Consider the following 19,074-nt stretch of genomic DNA (forward strand, 5'->3'; position numbering starts at 1 on the left):
GGCAGCAGCATCTTTTCTGCTTGCTCACCTGGCTGGTGGAGGAGTTAAGAATCACATCCTCTGTGTGGTTTCTTCTTTGTCATCCTGAAAGTGACCATATTTACCTCCTGTTCTTGCTCTGGTCATTCATGAGTGAACTGCACTGGAGTGGCAGAAGGGCTGTAAAGGGTTTTGGTTTGTATCCCAAACCTTTCTTAATGTGCATCTCGCATTTCTTAATTGTTGTACATGAGTGGGGATTTAGAGATCTAATTCTGTGGCCATTTTACAAGGCAAGACAAAAGGACAAGCAGTCTTAGGCCATAATTGTTATGTGCTGCCTTGTAGTGGAGCTAAATTGAATCCTACATAGAAGGTCTACTTACAGTAACTTTGTGTACAATAATTTTATGCCACAGTGAGAATGAAAGTGGACTCTCCCAAATTCATGGCTGAATTGGCTCATCTCAACAACATATTTTAATTGTGGGTTTATTCCTAAAGCAGAAATTATGTATACTTTTATTATCAAATCCAAGGGGACCCACTTTCAAACACTCCTGTATACTGGCAAAGCTACAGCTTTAATCTCTGTTTGTGCCTCTTCCTAGAGATGCTGGCAATCACCCCAGACCAAGGATTCAGGGCTAGAACTGGAGGAGGACTGCGTAGCTCTGGACTGATGATTAAAAAAAGTGTGCAGAGCCATGAGGGGGGATTTTTGCAAAGTCTATTCACCCTGCCTGCCCAACCAGTAAACCTTTTCATTAAGCTCGCTCACAAATTTAAGAAATACTTGCATCAGAGGCAATAGACATATGGAGAAAGTTAACTGGGCTAGTCAAACTGGAGCCATTGTTGGCTCCAAAATACATTTGGAAGAGCCAGAAGCAGAAGGGAGGAAAGAAAAACCCAACAAATTGGCTTTCACAAAGGGAAGAATGTAAATTCTGCTGTCAACTTTCCTTGTTTATGGGTATTTCTTGTATTTCCTATTACTGAGTCAAGCTCAGAGTACTTTTATGTTAAATATTTCTGGGTTTATGTTCTCAGTTATCCAGCAACAGTGTTGAGAAGTGGTTTTCAGTACCAGTGAAGCCAGGTGCAACAACTTCATGCCATTTGTGTTTGTGTGATTTTCATTCTTATTTTGGTGCAACTGTTGTGGCTATGGATCCACCCCAGCTGTCATTATGGGTTAAAATGTGTAATGAGCAATACTTATCTGGCTTATCTGGCTATCTGTTAAAAGACAATTACAGCAAATATGCAAAGTCACATTTGAGAGATCTTTGCTGCTTATATCACCTCATAATTAAAAGTTTGGACATCACTGAGAAATTAATTCATTCTCTGCTACTGTGATTTAAAAACCTTACATGAGTGGGGAAATACTGCTTCCTAAAATGGCTTAGTCTTTAGATTATCTTAATCAGAGCAGAGAATTGCTTCTGTTTCAGCTGTCTGAGAGACCATGGATCTGATTTGGAGGAAGTATTATGAACCACTAATTCTGGTTGGGTTTGCCCAGGGCAATGGGTGTTTGATTCATTATTGTTATCATGGGGTTTGTTCCTTAATGATTTCATGTTGGGATGGTGTCCAGACACTTCAGTGGGTATAATTTCAACATCATTTGCGCATGAACTATTGCATTTCTATTCTAATTATGGGCAGCTCTTCCTAGCAGTTAACTGAAAGCAATCACCTAAAATCATCTTGCCCACAATTCTGTTGCTAGGAGTCACACTGTACCAGCAGACAGAGAAGGGACAACAAACGAGAACCGTTTACTGTGGAGGCTGAAGATCCTGGATCAGAGACGGAAAACTAGAGGCAGAAACCTGGAGCAAATCTCCCTGGGGTAGCTGGGTACAAACAAACTGAGCTCTCAGCAGTGGGAGACAGCAGGTCTGCAGGGTCTGCATTTAAAATGCCTGTGCCCACATGCTAGTGACTGGAACGGGTTAAGTCTCTTTTAGGTGATGTGGCGTGGGCTTGCAGCTTCAAGGACAAAACCCCAAACCACAGATATGTGAGACAGCTGTCTCTGGGAGGAATGCTCCTTCCTATGTGTGTGACTGCTCTGGGTTGATTTGGGCATTTTTGTTCTCTCTCCATGGCAGCCAATCCCGGTGTTCCTCACTGTGCACAATGCAGCAGAAGTCATAACCTGCGGGTTCCAGAAGTTTGTGCAGAAAGAGGTAATTGATCTATTAGTCAAGGTAAATCCTGTGATAGAACTGCCCCTGAACAAGATACCTGATTTCTCTTAATACAGACATTAGTGCCATGTACTTTTCTAGGCTCAGTGCAATAGCTACTCATTAATGAGACCCAGAGAGAGCTTTTTGCTGTTCACAGGTATCTATACTGATGTTTCCTTTCCCCCTTTAGTTGATGAAACACTGCAAATACACATTACCAGTCTGATCTCTGTTTTTAAGACTGGCTTGGTCCCACTTGTTTTTTCCCTTTGAAAATTAATATTCACTCTCTCTCATGCCCCACATAAAAATCTCATTGTTTGAGCTGAGAGAAACGAGGGCTATGCCCTCACATCTAATCAGTATAACAGATCTTGTGTACTGTATGATTACAGGTAGGTCACGTCTCATAAAATGCAGGAGGAATGGTGCATTTTTGAATTTGTTTTGAATGCTCGAGATTCTACCCTGATGAAAGTCAGGAGAATAAGTCCTGAACCCTTTTGTAAGAGCTGGGGTATTTTTTTCTCACAAGTTGTGTTGGGGAGCCTTCTTTTTAGGCTTTTTTTGAAATGTTTTTCTAACAGACTACAGAGTTGCTGTGTGAAGTAACACTGGGAAATCATTCATCACAAAGTTGTTTCTACAGTGGCCTCTGGCTTGCTGTGAAAGGCGTCTTCCATTCATTATAACTGTTTTCTGTATAGAAGACAGATAAATGAGTGTTTACTTCATCTAACAAACAGAAGAGGTCACTAAGATTATGCCTAAGGGACATAGCAGTATGTACCATGGCATGTCCCTGTGTCATTGTCCTCTGATTAGTGCCTTTGTCAAAGTGTTTCATATTTTCCTTCTATGTCACAGGCTTAAGGCTCCTCTCTTTAAAAACAAAAGCGCTGCAGACAGGGATAATGCAAACACAGGCCTAACTGAAAGCTTCTCAGGAATAATATAATATCAAAGAGTTGGTAAAATTTCATGAGTTTATATCAAGACTGATTTGTATGAGGTAGTACCTAGCTGTGAAAACTCAATATTTGAGTACATATGTTACACAGTTTTGGTATAATTCAAATCAAGTTTGAGGAACAGGTCTAAAGTTCAAGACTGGTTTTAGGTTTATTTGCTGGTAAGTAATCTGAAAATGTAAATCAAAGTGAAGTAGGCTGATCCATAATCCTAATTCTTCTTTATCAAATTAAATTTGCTAAGTAGTGCTCAAATTTTGAATGTTGCTCATTGAAGTTTTAACATGTGTGATGCAGTAAGATCAGCTGTCATCACTTTCCAGTTTTTTGGAAGGAGAAAACACTGTTTTACTGGTTTTATCATTAAATTTTAATATTTTAATCATACTTTCTTTTTTTACAGCAGACCTCTCATCTGAAAGTCTGTAGGTAAGCTTTTAAAACTACTCAGATTCAGATTCAGACTTGTTTTGGCTCCAGCGTCTGTATTTGCTTCAGATAATGGCACACCAAAACAATGAAGAATGTAAAGCACATTCCTGAGGGCAGTGAGCCTAAATTGCAACATGGGAATAATTAAATAATTTTTTTAACAATTGCTTGATTAGCTTGATATGTTTTTTCTCCTTACAAAAATAAAATGAATGAAAAAACAGTGCACATAACAATGATTTTGGAAAGGTTTGGAAGTTTTGAAGTTCCAGTAGGTAATCGTAAACAGTAAGAAAGAAGATAATTATTGTGTTAGAAAAGTAGCTGAAATTTCCCTTCCTTAGAAATGAAAGGTAAATGAGATCCATTTCTGCTAGAATCATTGATAGCAAGGTAGGGCTCAGTCTCTTCTGCCATGTCTCAAGTGAAGGGACAAGAGGAAGAGGCCTTTAATTGCATCAGAGGAGGTTCTGATTAAATATTAGGAAAAAAGTTCACTACAAGAGTGGTTTGGCATTGGAATAAATTGCCCAGGGCAGTGGTGGAGTCACCATCTCTAGAAATGTTAAGAGATGTCTGGATGTGGCAAATGAGGATGTGGTTTAGGGAGATGATGGTGGCACTGGGTTGAGTTGGACAGATGATCATGAAGGTCTCTTCCGACCTTGATTCCGTGATATTAAGCTGCACAAGTACCAACCCTTGTTTGCCCTGGTTGTTTAGGCTTCAAAAAGGAGATGGAAAGGGACAAACAGAAGGCAACCAGTAATATATTAAAATTTCGATTCTGTGCCCCCACATCCCCTTGAAGAATGAATATTTGCTGTCCTCCACATCCTGTAATCTTTTAGTTATACTTAACAATGGATAATGTTGAGTTATTATTTAGTGTACTTAGAGGCATTATCTTCCTAATTTCTTCCTGTTGTTTCCATTGTCTGACTAACTGTGGCCTTGTCTTCACCACTGGTTTATTGTCAAGGATAACATTTTTAAAATAATCTTTATTCTGTCTTTTCCCATGCCCTTAGAGAGTAGGAAAAGAAGCTGCAAAACCGAGTCTATGTTAATATTAATAGTGACAGTCCACAGAAATTCCATAGCATTGTATTCCATGTAGCTTGAAGAAATACTGATTCAGCCACAGGTAAAGAATTTATTTAACCTAAGTCAGTGGTCTAGGAGAGGACTTATGCTGTCCTTAAGACATTTCCAGTGTAATACCAGTCATTTCCACCTTGCTCTGTGCCCTGAAGTAACAATGTCACTTGTAATGGAGTCACATCTGCCAGAATTCTTGTAAAATGAAATTCATCTTAATGAAATAAGTTTTTGGTAGCCATTCAGCCAGAAATTGGCTAATTTTGCCTTTCTGAGAAAACACAGGGAAGCCAGATGACTAATGAAATAAAAAATATTCTCTACCAAAGAAGTTTTTTTTATCACTTCTGAGGTGCTGCTTCTCGTCTCATAAAACTTTGCTGTGTACAAATTGTGAAAAATGCAAGATGTAAAAATTTTGATGGCAGAAATTACTCTTAAAATATGGAATAACAAAACTAAACAAGTGAAATGTCAGTGAAAAATTGTCTGGAATTGCCTCTATTTTGCTGAGAGTACAAATGCAAGTTGAAAGCTTTTGGTTTTGTGGGATTGGTTTTTTTTTTCTTTTCTCCACAGTGTGCTGTTCCTCCTGGCAGCAGCAGTATGCCTTCCTTTGTGTGACACACAGGTGAGCTCTGCTTTGCAAAGCAGCTCTAGCTATGCCTTGATGCTTGACATCTTGTTAGCATATGAGGGATGCAGCTTTTACTGGTAAGCTTGAGCAGGATTCCTGCAAGGCAGTTGTAAATGTTTCCTGTTGCTTTGTTATAGTCTTGCTGGGTTTACTGTGTTTGCATCATGGTAAAACCTCTGAACAGGGTGGACATACGGCTACTTGGTGAAGGAGGTGGCTGGGGAAACCAAAATTTTATTTCTTAATAAGGCTTACAGCAAATCACTTAGGTTTGAATTAATTGTGTGTACTTTCAGGAAGTTCCTGAAATAGTTTTGTATTCACTGTACACCTGAGAAAGAAAGGAAGTATCACCAGGGACTGCCCCATCCAGCAAAGATCTGTTCATTGGAGATTCTCTTTTGGAGATTTAGGAAAGCTGCTTCTTTGATTTAAATACCTCTGAAGTCAGATGAGTCTGGAACTTGTCTGGACACATCTGATCCAATGTGGCTTTTGGAAATGTTGCACCTGCCCTAGCTCTCATAGTCCATGGTGCAGAGCAGGATCTCCTGGTGCATAATTCATCTCACCTGACCGCAGACATCTAAAATATGCCAGGTGAACTCCTCTGCAAAATGTTTGGTTTTCCCTACTGATTGTGAAGAGGGCCTACTTTGCTCAGACAAATATCCATTTGAAGCCCTCTTGGATACTCTGTTTAGTTGGAGCCTTGGGGAGAGACTTAGCATCTGCAGAGGCTCAGTGGGGACAGGAGACAAGACAAAAATCTTTGTGATGGTCCTCTGCCTGTCTTGCCTGTCCCTGATTGCCATTACAAGACTAAATAGGCTGGGGTCCATATGCTCAGACTGTTTAAATTGATGTACACAACTTGTACATCAGGAGGAAATAGAAGGAAGGAAGGAAGGAAGGAAATAGAACATTGAAGGAAATAGAAATTATCTTTGCTGAGGCAAGCTGAGAGCCTGTGTAATTGGCATATGCCAGATTTCTAAGTGTGAGAAGATGAATTTCAGTCTTTCTTGTCCTCTTTAGTCATTTTCCCTTTCTTTGCAGCACAACTCCCACTCGCTGTACTTGCTCTGCAAAGCTAACTGCAGGGAAATTGCAATATGTATGTTTACACGATCGTGCTTTTATTTATGTAGACGTTCTTTATTACAGTTTGATCCAAACGGATATTTATGGGCTCTAATTCACTTGATCTGTGTTGGTAAGTAATTTTTTTCTTCCAGAAAAATAATTAGGAAGAGTGAATGTGTTGGAGAAACCAGCACTATTAAGAAGTTACTGATATTTGAGACTCTATACATAAGAAACACTTGGAAAGAATGAAGATCAGTAAATATAGGAGAGTGCATTCTTTTTATAGCTTTTATGTTGAAAACAACAACAGAACAAACTGCATATTGCAGTCTGTTAACAGTGGATGAGAAAATGCACATGCAATTTTAATCAGCACTAAATTTTCCGGGGATTTTTTTTGATGGTTGCCTACTGAGAGAAACTTCTTTCTGAGGGGAGAAGAAACATGAAAAAAAACCCAAACAATAACTTGTACTTGGAGCTTTGTTGCACAGGCAGATTTTATTTTAAAACTGACAAAAATGTACTAAAATATCATGGGCTATGGTCCCAGAGGAAGGATGTTGAAATGTTGGGGATTTTTAGGCAATCATATGAATTTTTAAAAAAATTTAACTATGAGTTGCATAACCTATAAGGTTTTCTTTTGTCTTTTTTTTTTCAGAACAAACATTGATTTGGATAAACTGTAGTTGTTCCCTGAAAAGCTAGACAGTCAGACACAGAAAATCTGAGAGCAGTAATACTTAACTAAATTTTTGCCTTTTGTTGGATAATAAGGGACTTATATTTGATTCCTATCTGTCCTATATACTGAGTGAGTGACTCATTCATATATTGTCTTGTCTGTAGATTAGGGATGATTCCTTCTTTATTTCTTCTATTCATAATGTAAAATCTACAGGGCAGAGGTAATGTCTTTATATGTATTCCTGTCTAGGGAGGGCTAGAGATCCCCATCTGAAATGTTGTTAATGTACAAATAAGAAATAATTTTAGGGTGGTTTTTTTTTTTTTTTTTTGAGAAATATTATATGGTAAACATTTGCTCATTGTTATAAAAGTAAAAGCTATGGATTTTTCACTTCAAATTCTTGTTTGCTGTGATGAGTGGTGGTCTTGCTTTCTCAAAGCCAAGGGGTCTTATTTGTAAAGCAGTGCTTAGTCACGGAGGTAGAAAATTGCATAGAGAGCCTTCAGAATGCTTCTTCTGTGCATTTGAAATGTGTAGGAAGTGCCAACATAATGTTTATGCTCAAAATATAGCTGCCTTCCATTTCTCTTGGTTTTGAGAGTTGTTGATATGGCTATTCAACAACTCTCAGGAGTTATTTGTGTAATTAGACTTCCTATCAACTGAAATGAAGGTGCTACAAGAAAGGGCAAACAGATGAACTAACTTACTGTATAGTAAGTCAAGACAGAGCATTACAGAAAGGATGTGTGTTCTACCCTTCAGCTTGACTAATGGAGGCAGAATTTAGGACATCTGTTTCACAGTGTTCTGCTGGATTTACTTTTCATATCCTGATTTTCCCTGTGAATCAAAAATATTACCCCAAAACCTTGAAGAAAGGGTCTGAAAAAATAGAGCCTGAAGCTGTCATTTCTTCCTTGAGTGCTCAAATCTTTATCCAAGACAGAAATGGAAGCTAACAAGAGATTGATGGGTGGGTCAAGAATGTAAAGGACCTGGAGACCCTAGAGCTGAGAGAACTTTGAATAAGAAGGATGGGTCAGAGCCAACAGCTCTGTGTAGATGAACATATACATCATAGAACTTAACCCCAAAATGGTTTGGGCTGAAGAACCCGTTCTGTGGCACTTCTCTGGATGTATCTACACACAAAACCACACACACACACACCTGCCCCCCCCCCCCCCCCTTCAATCCTTTGTTGTTGCTGTGAACTAGATGTCCTCAGAAGGACTAGCAGAACCACAAAGCACAATTGTGCTCAGAGCTGATAACACTTTGAAAACCAATAATTTGAAGCAATAGGTTCATTTTACTCATGGTTTAGGGCTCCTTTGTGCTGTGTTGTTAAACTGTAATTCAGAGGGGTTCCATATCTGCTAGTACCACGGTCAAACAAACTGTTGTTTGTCAGAATGACTGCATGAGATGGCAATTACACATGTCATTTCAATTACAGGGGCTTACAAAGTGTTTCACAAGTTGTGGAAACCTGGATCTTTAAGGTAGTGTGTTTTCTTATTCTTTTATAAAGAGAGATGACTGTGATGCAGGGAGCTCTGCATGATCAGCGGGAGATGGGCCACTCCTGGTTAATCATTAATGACCTGTCTTGCAAGACTAGCCTTATTTATTGTTGGTAACAACAGCATGTGGTTATTGATAGCTATGCTGCTAACTGGAACATTGAATTAATTTTAAACAGTGTATTATCCAAGGGTGATGACTCAGCCCCAGAAAAAGATCCCCTAATTACTGGCACAGGTGTTAAGAGGAAATGTTAGTCTGTGTTCAAGTGGAAAGCTGCATGGTTTGAATCTGTCAGTATCTCCCTTTGTGACACAGTCTCAAAAGTGTTAAGCAGCTGGTGACTTACCACAGGATGGGAATGACTGGGTACCTTAAACACCTTGAAACCTTGCACTAGTACCATGTGCATGTTAGAGCTGCAACCACTCAACAGAAGCCTTGGGATCAGGTGGCATTGCATGTTCACAGAATCTGTAATCTGGAGTTATCTTTATGGATGGAGATGGGTATGTTGACACTGCATATGATGTATAATATGCATTGCATGGATGAGCTTATGTATTTCAAAACCATTTTCCATCTCTGGTTAAAGGGTCTAAATTTTAATCAGTCTCACTTTATCTTCACTTTAAATGAGACTCCTACTGACAGTAACAGCAGAAATAATGTGTGAATCCTGTGTAAATTAATATGTGGGTAATTGATGATTATTGATTTGTGTTGATAAAATTATTACTATATTTTATAATGTATATAATTATAATGTTAGTATTACCCAATATTAACTTTATTATATATTATATAAATTAATACAATATAATATTACAGCATTACTGTATATTACTGATCTGTTACACCAAATGAAATGCATTGCTAAAAAAACACCTTTTTTTTCTTTCCCTCCTCTCCCAGTGATCTGGACCAACAGTACATCAACTATATATTCAGGTAAAATGAATAAGTCTTTGATACACCATAGCTGGTTTTACGTGCTATATGTTTTCATTTTCAACCATGCCTTGTTGAAGAAACGTACAGCTACTATTTAAATGTATTTATTTAGCAGGACATTTATTGAAAAAACAGTGCTAAGCTGAATGGCTTAGCAGCTGAATTTTTTTGGCTCCAGCTGTAGATGGACATGCCAATATACACCTGAGGAGGTAACGAGGTGTTAATTATGAATTTTTAAATCACCACGTGCACGAGTGATCTATCCCTTCCAGAAATAATATTTACTGAGTAACTCCCTGGCAATACCCCACTTCAGAAACTAAAACTTGTATAAAATTGCCAGAAGAGGAGGTACTGATTACAAAAGTACTGTGTGCAAAGAACGTGAGCAGTAATTGATTGTTCAGAGTGCCGTTAGTGGAATTGAGTAATTCTGACTTCCAGTTGTTTTTTTCTGATTTGGAGATATGAGTGACTTGTTATTTTGTAGCTAGTGAAAGAGTCTGAGTCACTGACCATATTCCCCTGATTTTTGAAATCCAGTCCTTTCTTCAAAGAGCTACAAACCAGGACATTCAGTGTGCATGGCTTCTGCTGGGTTTTTGTGAGGCTTTATTTCAAGTAAGGCATCTAGAGACTTGATTCAATTCTCCCCCATCTGAAATCACACCTAATATATGTTGGCCTCTTTTCTTGAGTTCGTACTTAAAGTCATTTGGGAACCCTATGAAGTATGAATAATAAATTCAAAATTCCTTCTGTGGTCAGAAGAAATGAAAGAGAGAACATAAGCTGGGAATAAGCATAACAAAAGTGAAGCTGTGCTAGTCTATTTGATTAGGTGGATATATGCTCTTGTCTGACCACATGAAAGATCCTTGATAGAAGTATATCAGGGACAGCAGTGTAGGACAGTTGCTTCCCTTCAATTCCCATTTATCTTGTGAGCATCATCAATGTGATAACACTGTGTATCTCTTTCTGTCTTAGTTCAATCAAATCTCCTATTTCCCTAAGTAAGTAATTCAGGCCTCTGCCTTGCCTTTATGATTCACCAGGGCCTCATTAATGGACAATATCTGGATATCTGTTTGCTTGAAGTAGGCTCTTGTTTAAGTCGGTTGTTGTTTTCCATCTACTATGAAATGCAAAGCAAATCAATTTCATACAAAGAAGGTAGGTATGTTCATTGAAACTTTGGAAGAATTAGTCATGGAATTTGCAAATATGCTGCCACAAGCGGAAATAACCTATGAAGTCTGGAATGAGATGTGGCTACTTCTCTGTGTTGAAGGGAAATCATGAACCAAGCAGTAAAATCAATTGATTTTTCCTTTGGGAGCTGCCTGATTGTCTCTCAGTTGTCATTTTAGTTGAAAATTGCATCTAGACCTGAACATTTAAATTCAGATTTTGGCTGAAGGTCTTAATTTTTCAGCTTTTATTGATAAGTCAGGGCTGGGCTGCTTCTCTGTTAGTTCATGATCTTGTTCTTTGAAGTCTGAACTTGTGTCCAGCAGAGAGCAGGAGTCCCACATTACATGGAAAGTATGATAATTTATCTGGAAGCTTTTCAAAGGGAGAAACTTCTCGCTAAGGAACTGTGAGGTGCAGTGGTATATGTATTTAAAACAGTTCTTTTTACAGAAAGCAGACTAAGAAACAATCCAGCAATAGATTTATGCAAATAGGAAGATGGCTATTTTCAGCATCTGTTTAAGAGCAAAAATTTGTTATCACAGCTTCAAAGTTTTTCCCCAAGAAGAGGCTCAAAGGTCAGCATAGCTTACAAGATGACGGTGCAAAGTGACTTTCTGGAAAACAGATGGCTTAAGGGAGGTAGCAAACTGGATACTTATTTGCTTGGTTTGGATCTGTGTATATGTTTATGTATCTGTCTGTATTTATATTTTTATGTGTGTGTGTGTGTGTGTTAGAGAAGCTCACAATTTATAGCATTTGGATCTCATCTTGCCTAGGGAAAAAAAAAAAAAAAAAAGTACCATGGACAATGGGAGAAGTGATGTCTGAATTCTTTTAGAGTTTTGTCAAAATAGCTAATGATGTTTGAAAGGGTGTAAAATTTGGCAGAAATTCTGCAACCTCTATGATGCATCACCTCCAATGTCTAATGGGGCTGAAATCCTTCTACTGCAGTAGGCACAGGCAGGGTTTGTCTCTGTGTGAGACCTCTGCACAAGTAGTTATCTCGGAGATCACTGCTGCTTCCCAAATCCAGATGAAGATGTTTGAGAGCCTTGTGGAGGTGTGTAAATACAGCTTTACTGCACAGACCTAATTTTTGTAGAGAACAATCAATACTACTTTTAAATATCACTGACTGAAGGAATGTTCTCTGAATGAGCACATTCCTTTGAACACACTCCTCACAGGCAGCTCTGGCTCAGAATTACTGTAGACATGGATTATCTGTATCAGAGGTGCTCAGCACTAAACTTTGTGATTTAGAAGGTGTTAAGGTATATGCTGCTCCCTCTTCTGAGGCCTTCTCAAGGACTGTTCTGTCCATGGCAGGGTCACAGTTCCGCCTCCAGGACAGGACAGTTTAATGTGTACTGGGGGTTTTGTCTATACAAGCATGATTGTATGATTCTGTGATTCATGAAGGAACTCACTAGGGTGGTATCAGTGCAACTTTCTCCTCTTAGCATTATTATCAACAGGTCTTCAAAGTTCCTTATTTTTATCCTAGGCCAGACAGATGACATGCAGCTGTGTGGGCACAGGCAGGTAGTGTTTGCAATCATCCAATCTTTTAGGTTGAAGAAGACCCTTAAGGTCACTGAGTGCATTTACCAAGCTGTACCAAGCCCACCACTGAACCTTGTCCCTAAGCACCACGTATCTCTTAAATACCTCTAAGGATGGTGACTCAGACACTGCCCTGGGCAACCTATTCCAATGCTTGATTCCAAAGCCTTTTAGTGAAGAAATTTTTCCTAATGCCTAGGAAAAATACGTAGGATTATTGTAATAGAGGCTGTTCAAAGTGTTTCTCAGTTTAGTACGACAACACAGTTGTACTCTACTGAGTGTAGAGACTGCCTGCATAGAGCAGATTAAAAGATCTGCCTCAAATTACTGGATGTTAGAATTTACCATGTGTTAGAGTAAAATAAATAAATAAATAAATAAATAAGTAAATAATTTATATATATATATATATATATATAAGAGAAGGCTCTGTTGGATGCTTCCAGAAGTGCAACTGAAATGAGCAGTCTCCTAACATATGCTGTCCTTACACACCATGCACTGTTTCTTGTTTTAAAATCTGGAACAGTTTGGGAGAAAAGAACACCCTAAGTAAATGTAGATGAATGGGAACTTTCCAGAATCAAACAGATCTGAAGAAATATTTGCTGATGTTGAAAGTCTGGCATTCTTCTCACTTCGTCACTTCCAGCATGATTATTCAGTGGCTTTTAAAAAAGGAGCCAGGCCAGGAACAAGTGTAGGAGGGAAAGCAGAGCTGTGCTATGCAGAGAAGGGAGGGGTAATGTTGCATCTCAGTGCCCAACCCTATCCAGTTCATCCCTCTCCCTTGTGTTTAAGCATGCAGGACAGGGAGGAAGAAAAAAGGGTCAATGTACTTCCAAGATCGTGCCTCTAATCCTCCAATCCTCTTGATCCCACCCCCTTTTCATACTCAGAATTGTATTTCTCTGCACTCTCACTTCTGCATTAGTGTTCTACTTCCTAGTGTTTCGTTGTTTTTTTTTCTCATAATCTTACATTTTCTTTTATTCCTTTCTGTTCCCCCACTTTTTATCAAAGGAAGAGCCAGATTTCTTCCCCTTAGCTGGTGAGGGGTAGCATGAGGGCAGGGGTAGTAATACCTGCCTGGCATGTTGAGGGATGTCGGGGGCTTACCCCAACATTGAGGTGGTTTCAGGGTCTTTTGCTCCCCTGCACAGCTCCGAGCCGAGCTGAAGGAAGAGACGGAGTTCTCAGGTTTAGATTTTTCAAGGTTGCATACTTCGTTTATTGTTTCTTATCTTACAATTGTCTCAGAGTCCGACAAGATGTTCGCAGCTGCATGGATTCCTCACGTCTCCCTTTGAGCTGGGCTGTCTTTATCTTTTATACTAATTACTACGTATTTCTTGTTTACTATTTCTTACTAATGTCTATCACTATTACTAAAAAGGTCATCTTTACTTTGACCCAATCCTCACTAACTACTTTGTGCCACGTTAATGCAGCAATGGAGTGAGGGAAGGAGAAGGAGAAGAAGAAAGAGACAACGCCCCAGATTTTCTATCTTGTCCCCATTCACTTCAATGCTAGGAACTTAAAACTACTATTTTCTCATCCTGTGGTAAGCTAAACTACTATTTCTCATATTTTTGTGGCCTGTAAACCTTCTCTCAGTGTAAGAAGTTTTTCCCATGGACTGAAATCAAAGCCAGTGTCTCTCTGAGCTCTGGGCTGGGGTCCCAGACCCCTCTGCCCAGGTCCCTGACCCTCCAGGGCAACTAAAGGAATGCCCTGGACTCCAACAGAGGGAAACATAAATGTCTCAGAAGTATGTTATAGCTCCTCTTGGGCTTTCTCCTGTGCTGAGGCAGATAGAGATATTTTACTTCTTGTGAAGAACCTGCAAAAAAGTTTTAGTGCATCCCAGCATGCGTCCCTGTCTGAAATTTGTTCACAAAGGCATGCCCAGATGGCCCAGCAGCCATTGGTGAGGAGAAAACAGATACAGGAGCATTTCAAATGGTGACTAAACGACACTGACAAAGGTATGAGGTAAAGGCTCTACTCTGTGCAGCTGAACTACATCTGGCTTCTGGAAGAGCTGCTAATCCGTCACTTTTGTGAATTAAAAATGCTGCAGTAGATATTCTGCAATAGGGGAGGGCAGCTTTGTAGGCATGAATTGCTGTTCTTGCTGACAAAACCTCTTTTTAGCCAGAAAGGAAACCACGAGTGACCCAGCCCTCAGTATTGAGTACCGGGGAAAAAAGACAGGAGCAGAAAAATCCAGCACAGGGAATTTGGTTTTGCTGCAGCCTCATATCCAGGCTGTCCTGCTAAAAACCTCTGAATCCCTAATCTGGTTTTACAGCATCATCGTGTCTTTTTTACTGATGCTTCATTCAGAGCAGAGCTACAGAGCAGCTGTAATGCCATCTAATCCATTTTCTTTAACCTGCCCTGCACTCACAATTAAGGTTTTGTTTTCTCCTGTTGTTTTGTTTGGACCAAAATGTGGGGCGTTAGAGCTATCAATTCAGAAGGAAGTTTCTGTCTGACTATTTCCCAGTCTCAGTGGGTTTTTGTTTAAAATATAATAATTCAGAAAGCAAGCGGAGAAACATGGTTTAGCCCTACTTCTCGTCACTGTTGATATAGTTTCACCTGCCCTATCAGTCTCTTGTTTTCTCTGTTATTCAGTCAAAAGCAGTAGACCTTTGCTTCCTTTTCTCTCTTTGCCAGGAAACTGAGGAATTGGGCCCGTTTATTGTGAATTACTCTTGGCATCCCTTTACAGGGAGGGCACCCATGTGTGGAGAGGTGGGGTAGAGCAAATTACCTATTGTAAGTGATCTGCTTTGCCTTGTTCAATACCTTTGTGGCAATAACATCTTTTAAAAACATGTATAAATATTGAGAATGTGAACATACTGTGCCATGTGATGCCTTTCAAAGACTTTTAAAATGTGAAGCTGAAACTCCTGCCTGCCTGTCCCCCATAAACACTTTCCTCCTTCAGCCTATTGTGTTCCACAGATGATTTCAGTGACAAGCTTCCCCCCAGAGCTTCCTTGGCCATGGGATTTCCGTGCTCTTTTTGCAGTTCCTTTTGCTGCAGGTGACCCTGATTGATGCTAGATTGTGAAAATCTTGCCAAGGGCAGGTCACCAAAGCATGGAAGCTCGGTCACGTAGAGAGCTGGGACCAGCTCTGAGTGAACAGATTTGAAAATCGTAGCTGTGTTAACACTGGAAAAGGGAGTTGGCCTGGAATGCTTGAGCATTCATGACATTAATGAATGTCTTTTTACCTCTGTAAGTGCAGTGCTTTCTGCTTATCAAGAACCAAACTCTAGAGATATTATTTTCTTCTTCTTCCACTTGTCCTTAGTGTTTGTCATGGATGTATGTTCTTGGTAACTGGAAAAGGCTATAGCTCTACAGGTATGCATGATTATCCCATCTCACAGTGCCCCAGAATGTTTCTGTAGCCTTCTAGCCTTAGAAACAATTTGGAATAAAAAATTTGAAAGAAAAAAAAAAAAAAAAAAAAGAAGAGAAATCTACAAGAAGAATCAATAACACTAAAAAAGGGTGAGGTCTTTGTATGACCTCAGAAAATTTAAATGATAATACTTCAGATAAAGAACTGGTCACAGTTGGTTTTCTTGTTCACTTGTATCTGAAAAGTGTAAATCATTCACACTTGTGAATCATGTGATTTTATTTTCATGTGTTTTTAAACTTGTCTAAATGCAATATTCAGCATAATATGGAATAACAACCATACATTGCAACTTTGGTGGTTTAAAAATGGGGCAGTAGGAAAAACTTCTTCACTAGGAGGGTAGAGTGGCCCTGGGACAAGTTACCCAGAGAGGTGTGGAATCTCTTTGCTGGTAGGTTTTTGAGACATGCCTTTTTGAGACAGAACCTGAGAGCATGATCAGATATTCCTGATAGTCCTCCTTCAGGTCAGAAATTTTATTAGGTGACCCCAGACATTCTTTTCCAATCAACTTTTGTTTTCTTTTAATTGATACTTGTGTCTCAGATATTCTACTTTCACCAGGAAAAAACAAACACAAACCTGAATATTTATAGCCTTCAGCTGATGTCGTAGATTCTGTAGTATCCAATTAATTTTTTTTTTTTTTTCAGTGTAGTGCTGTTGGCCTCTGCATCCCATCCGGCAGGTAAAGTGAACTCAGTTCTTCCTTTTTAGGTTTTCAGGTTGCTTTTGCTTTCTATGCATGTTTTTAGAGACCAAACCCTTAGGATTTTTGCCCTGAATATGACCAATAGTATGTTATCATACTATTATGTATGTAATACATAGGAAGTAATGTAATGTAATATAATACAGTAGGAAGAGGAGAGAAGGGTATATAACTTGGTGTAAGTTGCATGGTATTTCCCAATACCATTCTTAGCTGTCCTTTGCAAACAAGCAGTATGGGACAGGCAACGAAGAACAGTTTTTGAGGTGGTGCATGGTAAAGAACAGTGATTCCCTAAGTCAATGTGTCCTCTTCAGAGCAATGTCCCAGCAGTCCATATAGAAGTGAGTTTCCTTCCCTGCATTGTCCTCAGTGCTCTGCAGAGTTTTGTTTTGTTGCTTTCATAACACAGATCCCATTGCTTGGGCCCATGGCAGGATTTGAAGTAGCAACACATCAAGTGGTAAAAATGGAGCAATTTATTATTTTATGGTGGCTAATATTCCTACCTTCTGGTGTGTTCATATTTAGAAGGGTAAAGATGATCATCTGTTGCTTTCATTAGACATTTGTTCATCCAGAAGAACAAAGAAGGAAACATTTAAAGAAACATAAATTCCCCCTTTTTCCTGGTGATGTAAATTGGGTATATAGGAAACCCCCACCAGGATAGACATACGTGCTAAGCCAAACAGTCCTGCATTTCAAAAAGTGAAAGATGGAGCTCCATGCAAATCTGTAGAGCCTGAAGGCCAGAGTACTCCTGGAATTGCTACCAGGAGCAACCAAGGCCCAGATTCCTAGAAATGCAAGTACTCAAGAGCTCTGCTTAGACCTCAGAGAACTATTTAAACCTCTCAACATGCTCCCTTGCCAGCGGGGGAAGCAGCCACTGTATGTCTGTGTTTCCTGTTGTTTCAGTAGGAGCTATCACACGCTGTGTAATAAAAGAAGTGGATATGATAAGTCTGTCTGCTGGCAACAGTTGCTTAAGCAGGACCTTTTGAATACTGGCAAAGAACACTCTTAGGTGTCCATTTTCTCTTTTTCAACCAAAGGCAAGAACTAGCTGGAAGCAAGGTCAGAGAGAAATCATTAAACACACCAGAAATGTGGAAAGCATCATAAATGAAAAGTCAGCCAGCTGTAAAGGCTCAAAGGAATGTTAAGCTAGTAATGTTGATGTAATTGCTGTTGCATTGCTTGTAACAGTGGGTAATTTTTTTCCCGCCATGTACTGAGTGTATTGCTTTGTCCCTCAGGTGATCTCTTCAGTGCCTTGGATTTTCCATTCCTGTACTTCTACAGATTTCATAGCAGCTGCTGTGCCAGGTAACCTCTCTATAACAGGTCATGTAAATGTTTTCAAAATAAGAAATTCAATTGACTTCCAGCCTATACTCTCAGTTAAAGTCTTTGTAGCATATGAAGCATTACTTATACTAGTTTCTGCTCCCATAAGCCAGTAGAATTGCAAAGAATAAATCTTTGAATGTCTGTGGATATGCATTTGATGGCCTGAAATTCAAATGTGCTGAAAGTGTATGTGTTTCCTTGAGTGAGTCCGTTCTGGTCATGAGAGTTCCCAGCCACCAGTAAAATAGTGTTTACCCAATGTAGCAAAGCTTTGATACATGGCATCTCTCAAATGCTTCTGAAGTCAGATTAGCCCAAACTTGCTCTTTGCAGTGATTACTAAGTATTAGTCTTCGGTAGTGTATGGGTATCCATGTATTTATTTGCCTGTACATCTTTGTTATTTGGCAGAATGCTGGTTTGGGTAAAAAGGAAAAGCTTTAACAAGTGTTCCATTATTTTCAGTAGTAAAAGTTCACTGCATATTGACATAATTCCCACAGGACAACATAAATATGTTTCCTAGAGATCTTAATTTTTTAAAAAAATTCTGTCTTTCCCCCCAGTCTTTTGCCAAAATAAAGTATTTTTTAAGAGGGTGAAAAAGATATTTTCATGCTAACTAATGGCAAAAATATTTTCTGCTAGCAATTTTCTGACTTGTATCTGTATTTTCTGTTGAAAGGGGATATTGAGAATGATTTTTAAGTAATTTCCAATGTACATAGGTTTTTGTTATGTTTTTCCAAGTGTGATCTATCCACACTACAAGTGACTTGCAATTAGGTATTCTGTAAGTAGGTGAAATCTATTGTTCTTGAAGGTGAGGTCTAACAGCAGGTACTAATATATATCTGTCTAGCCCAGATATTTTTCTCATTCACTTCATTAGAACTTTACCTCTGTGGTAGCTTCCCACTTCTGTCTCCATGGGCTCACCTTCAGTACATGTGTAATAGAGAGCACTGCACACCACAGGAAGGGGAAAGGAATGGTTAGATGGAGAAACAAACATGTCAGCTGCTCTCTTACATTATATAATCTAGTGTCTTTGTACTTATGTGGGATTTGGAGGAAAACCTATGCAATGTAAGGTAAGGGCAACTCATGCAACTAAATCTATTGCCTCTGCAGAATGTCTGAAGCATCAGCAGTAAGGTGCAAAGCGCTGAATTTATTTA

General features: G+C 39.2%; 1 protein-coding gene across 2 annotated transcripts in view; it reads left to right on the forward strand.

Moving 5' to 3' along the window:
* The window catches only part of TMEM241 (transmembrane protein 241), a 56,340-nt gene that overhangs the window by 10,975 nt on the left and 26,291 nt on the right, over positions 1-19,074 (forward strand). The window contains exons 5-12 of one of the 2 annotated variants that reach the window (XM_040085798.2): positions 2,106-2,183; positions 3,561-3,586; positions 5,270-5,321; positions 6,495-6,543; positions 8,573-8,618; positions 9,556-9,591; positions 16,479-16,513; positions 17,800-17,869. In XM_040085798.2, coding sequence (XP_039941732.1) covers positions 2,106-2,183; positions 3,561-3,586; positions 5,270-5,321; positions 6,495-6,543; positions 8,573-8,618; positions 9,556-9,591; positions 16,479-16,513; positions 17,800-17,869 — 392 coding nt within the window. The remainder of the gene's footprint in view (positions 1-2,105; positions 2,184-3,560; positions 3,587-5,269; positions 5,322-6,494; positions 6,544-8,572; positions 8,619-9,555; positions 9,592-16,478; positions 16,514-17,799; positions 17,870-19,074) is intronic. The other variant, XM_040085806.2, reaches the window with a different exon arrangement.

The sequence above is a fragment of the Hirundo rustica genome, chromosome 1 (genome assembly GCF_015227805.2).
Source record: "Hirundo rustica isolate bHirRus1 chromosome 1, bHirRus1.pri.v3, whole genome shotgun sequence".
Taxonomy (NCBI): Eukaryota; Metazoa; Chordata; class Aves; order Passeriformes; family Hirundinidae; genus Hirundo; species Hirundo rustica.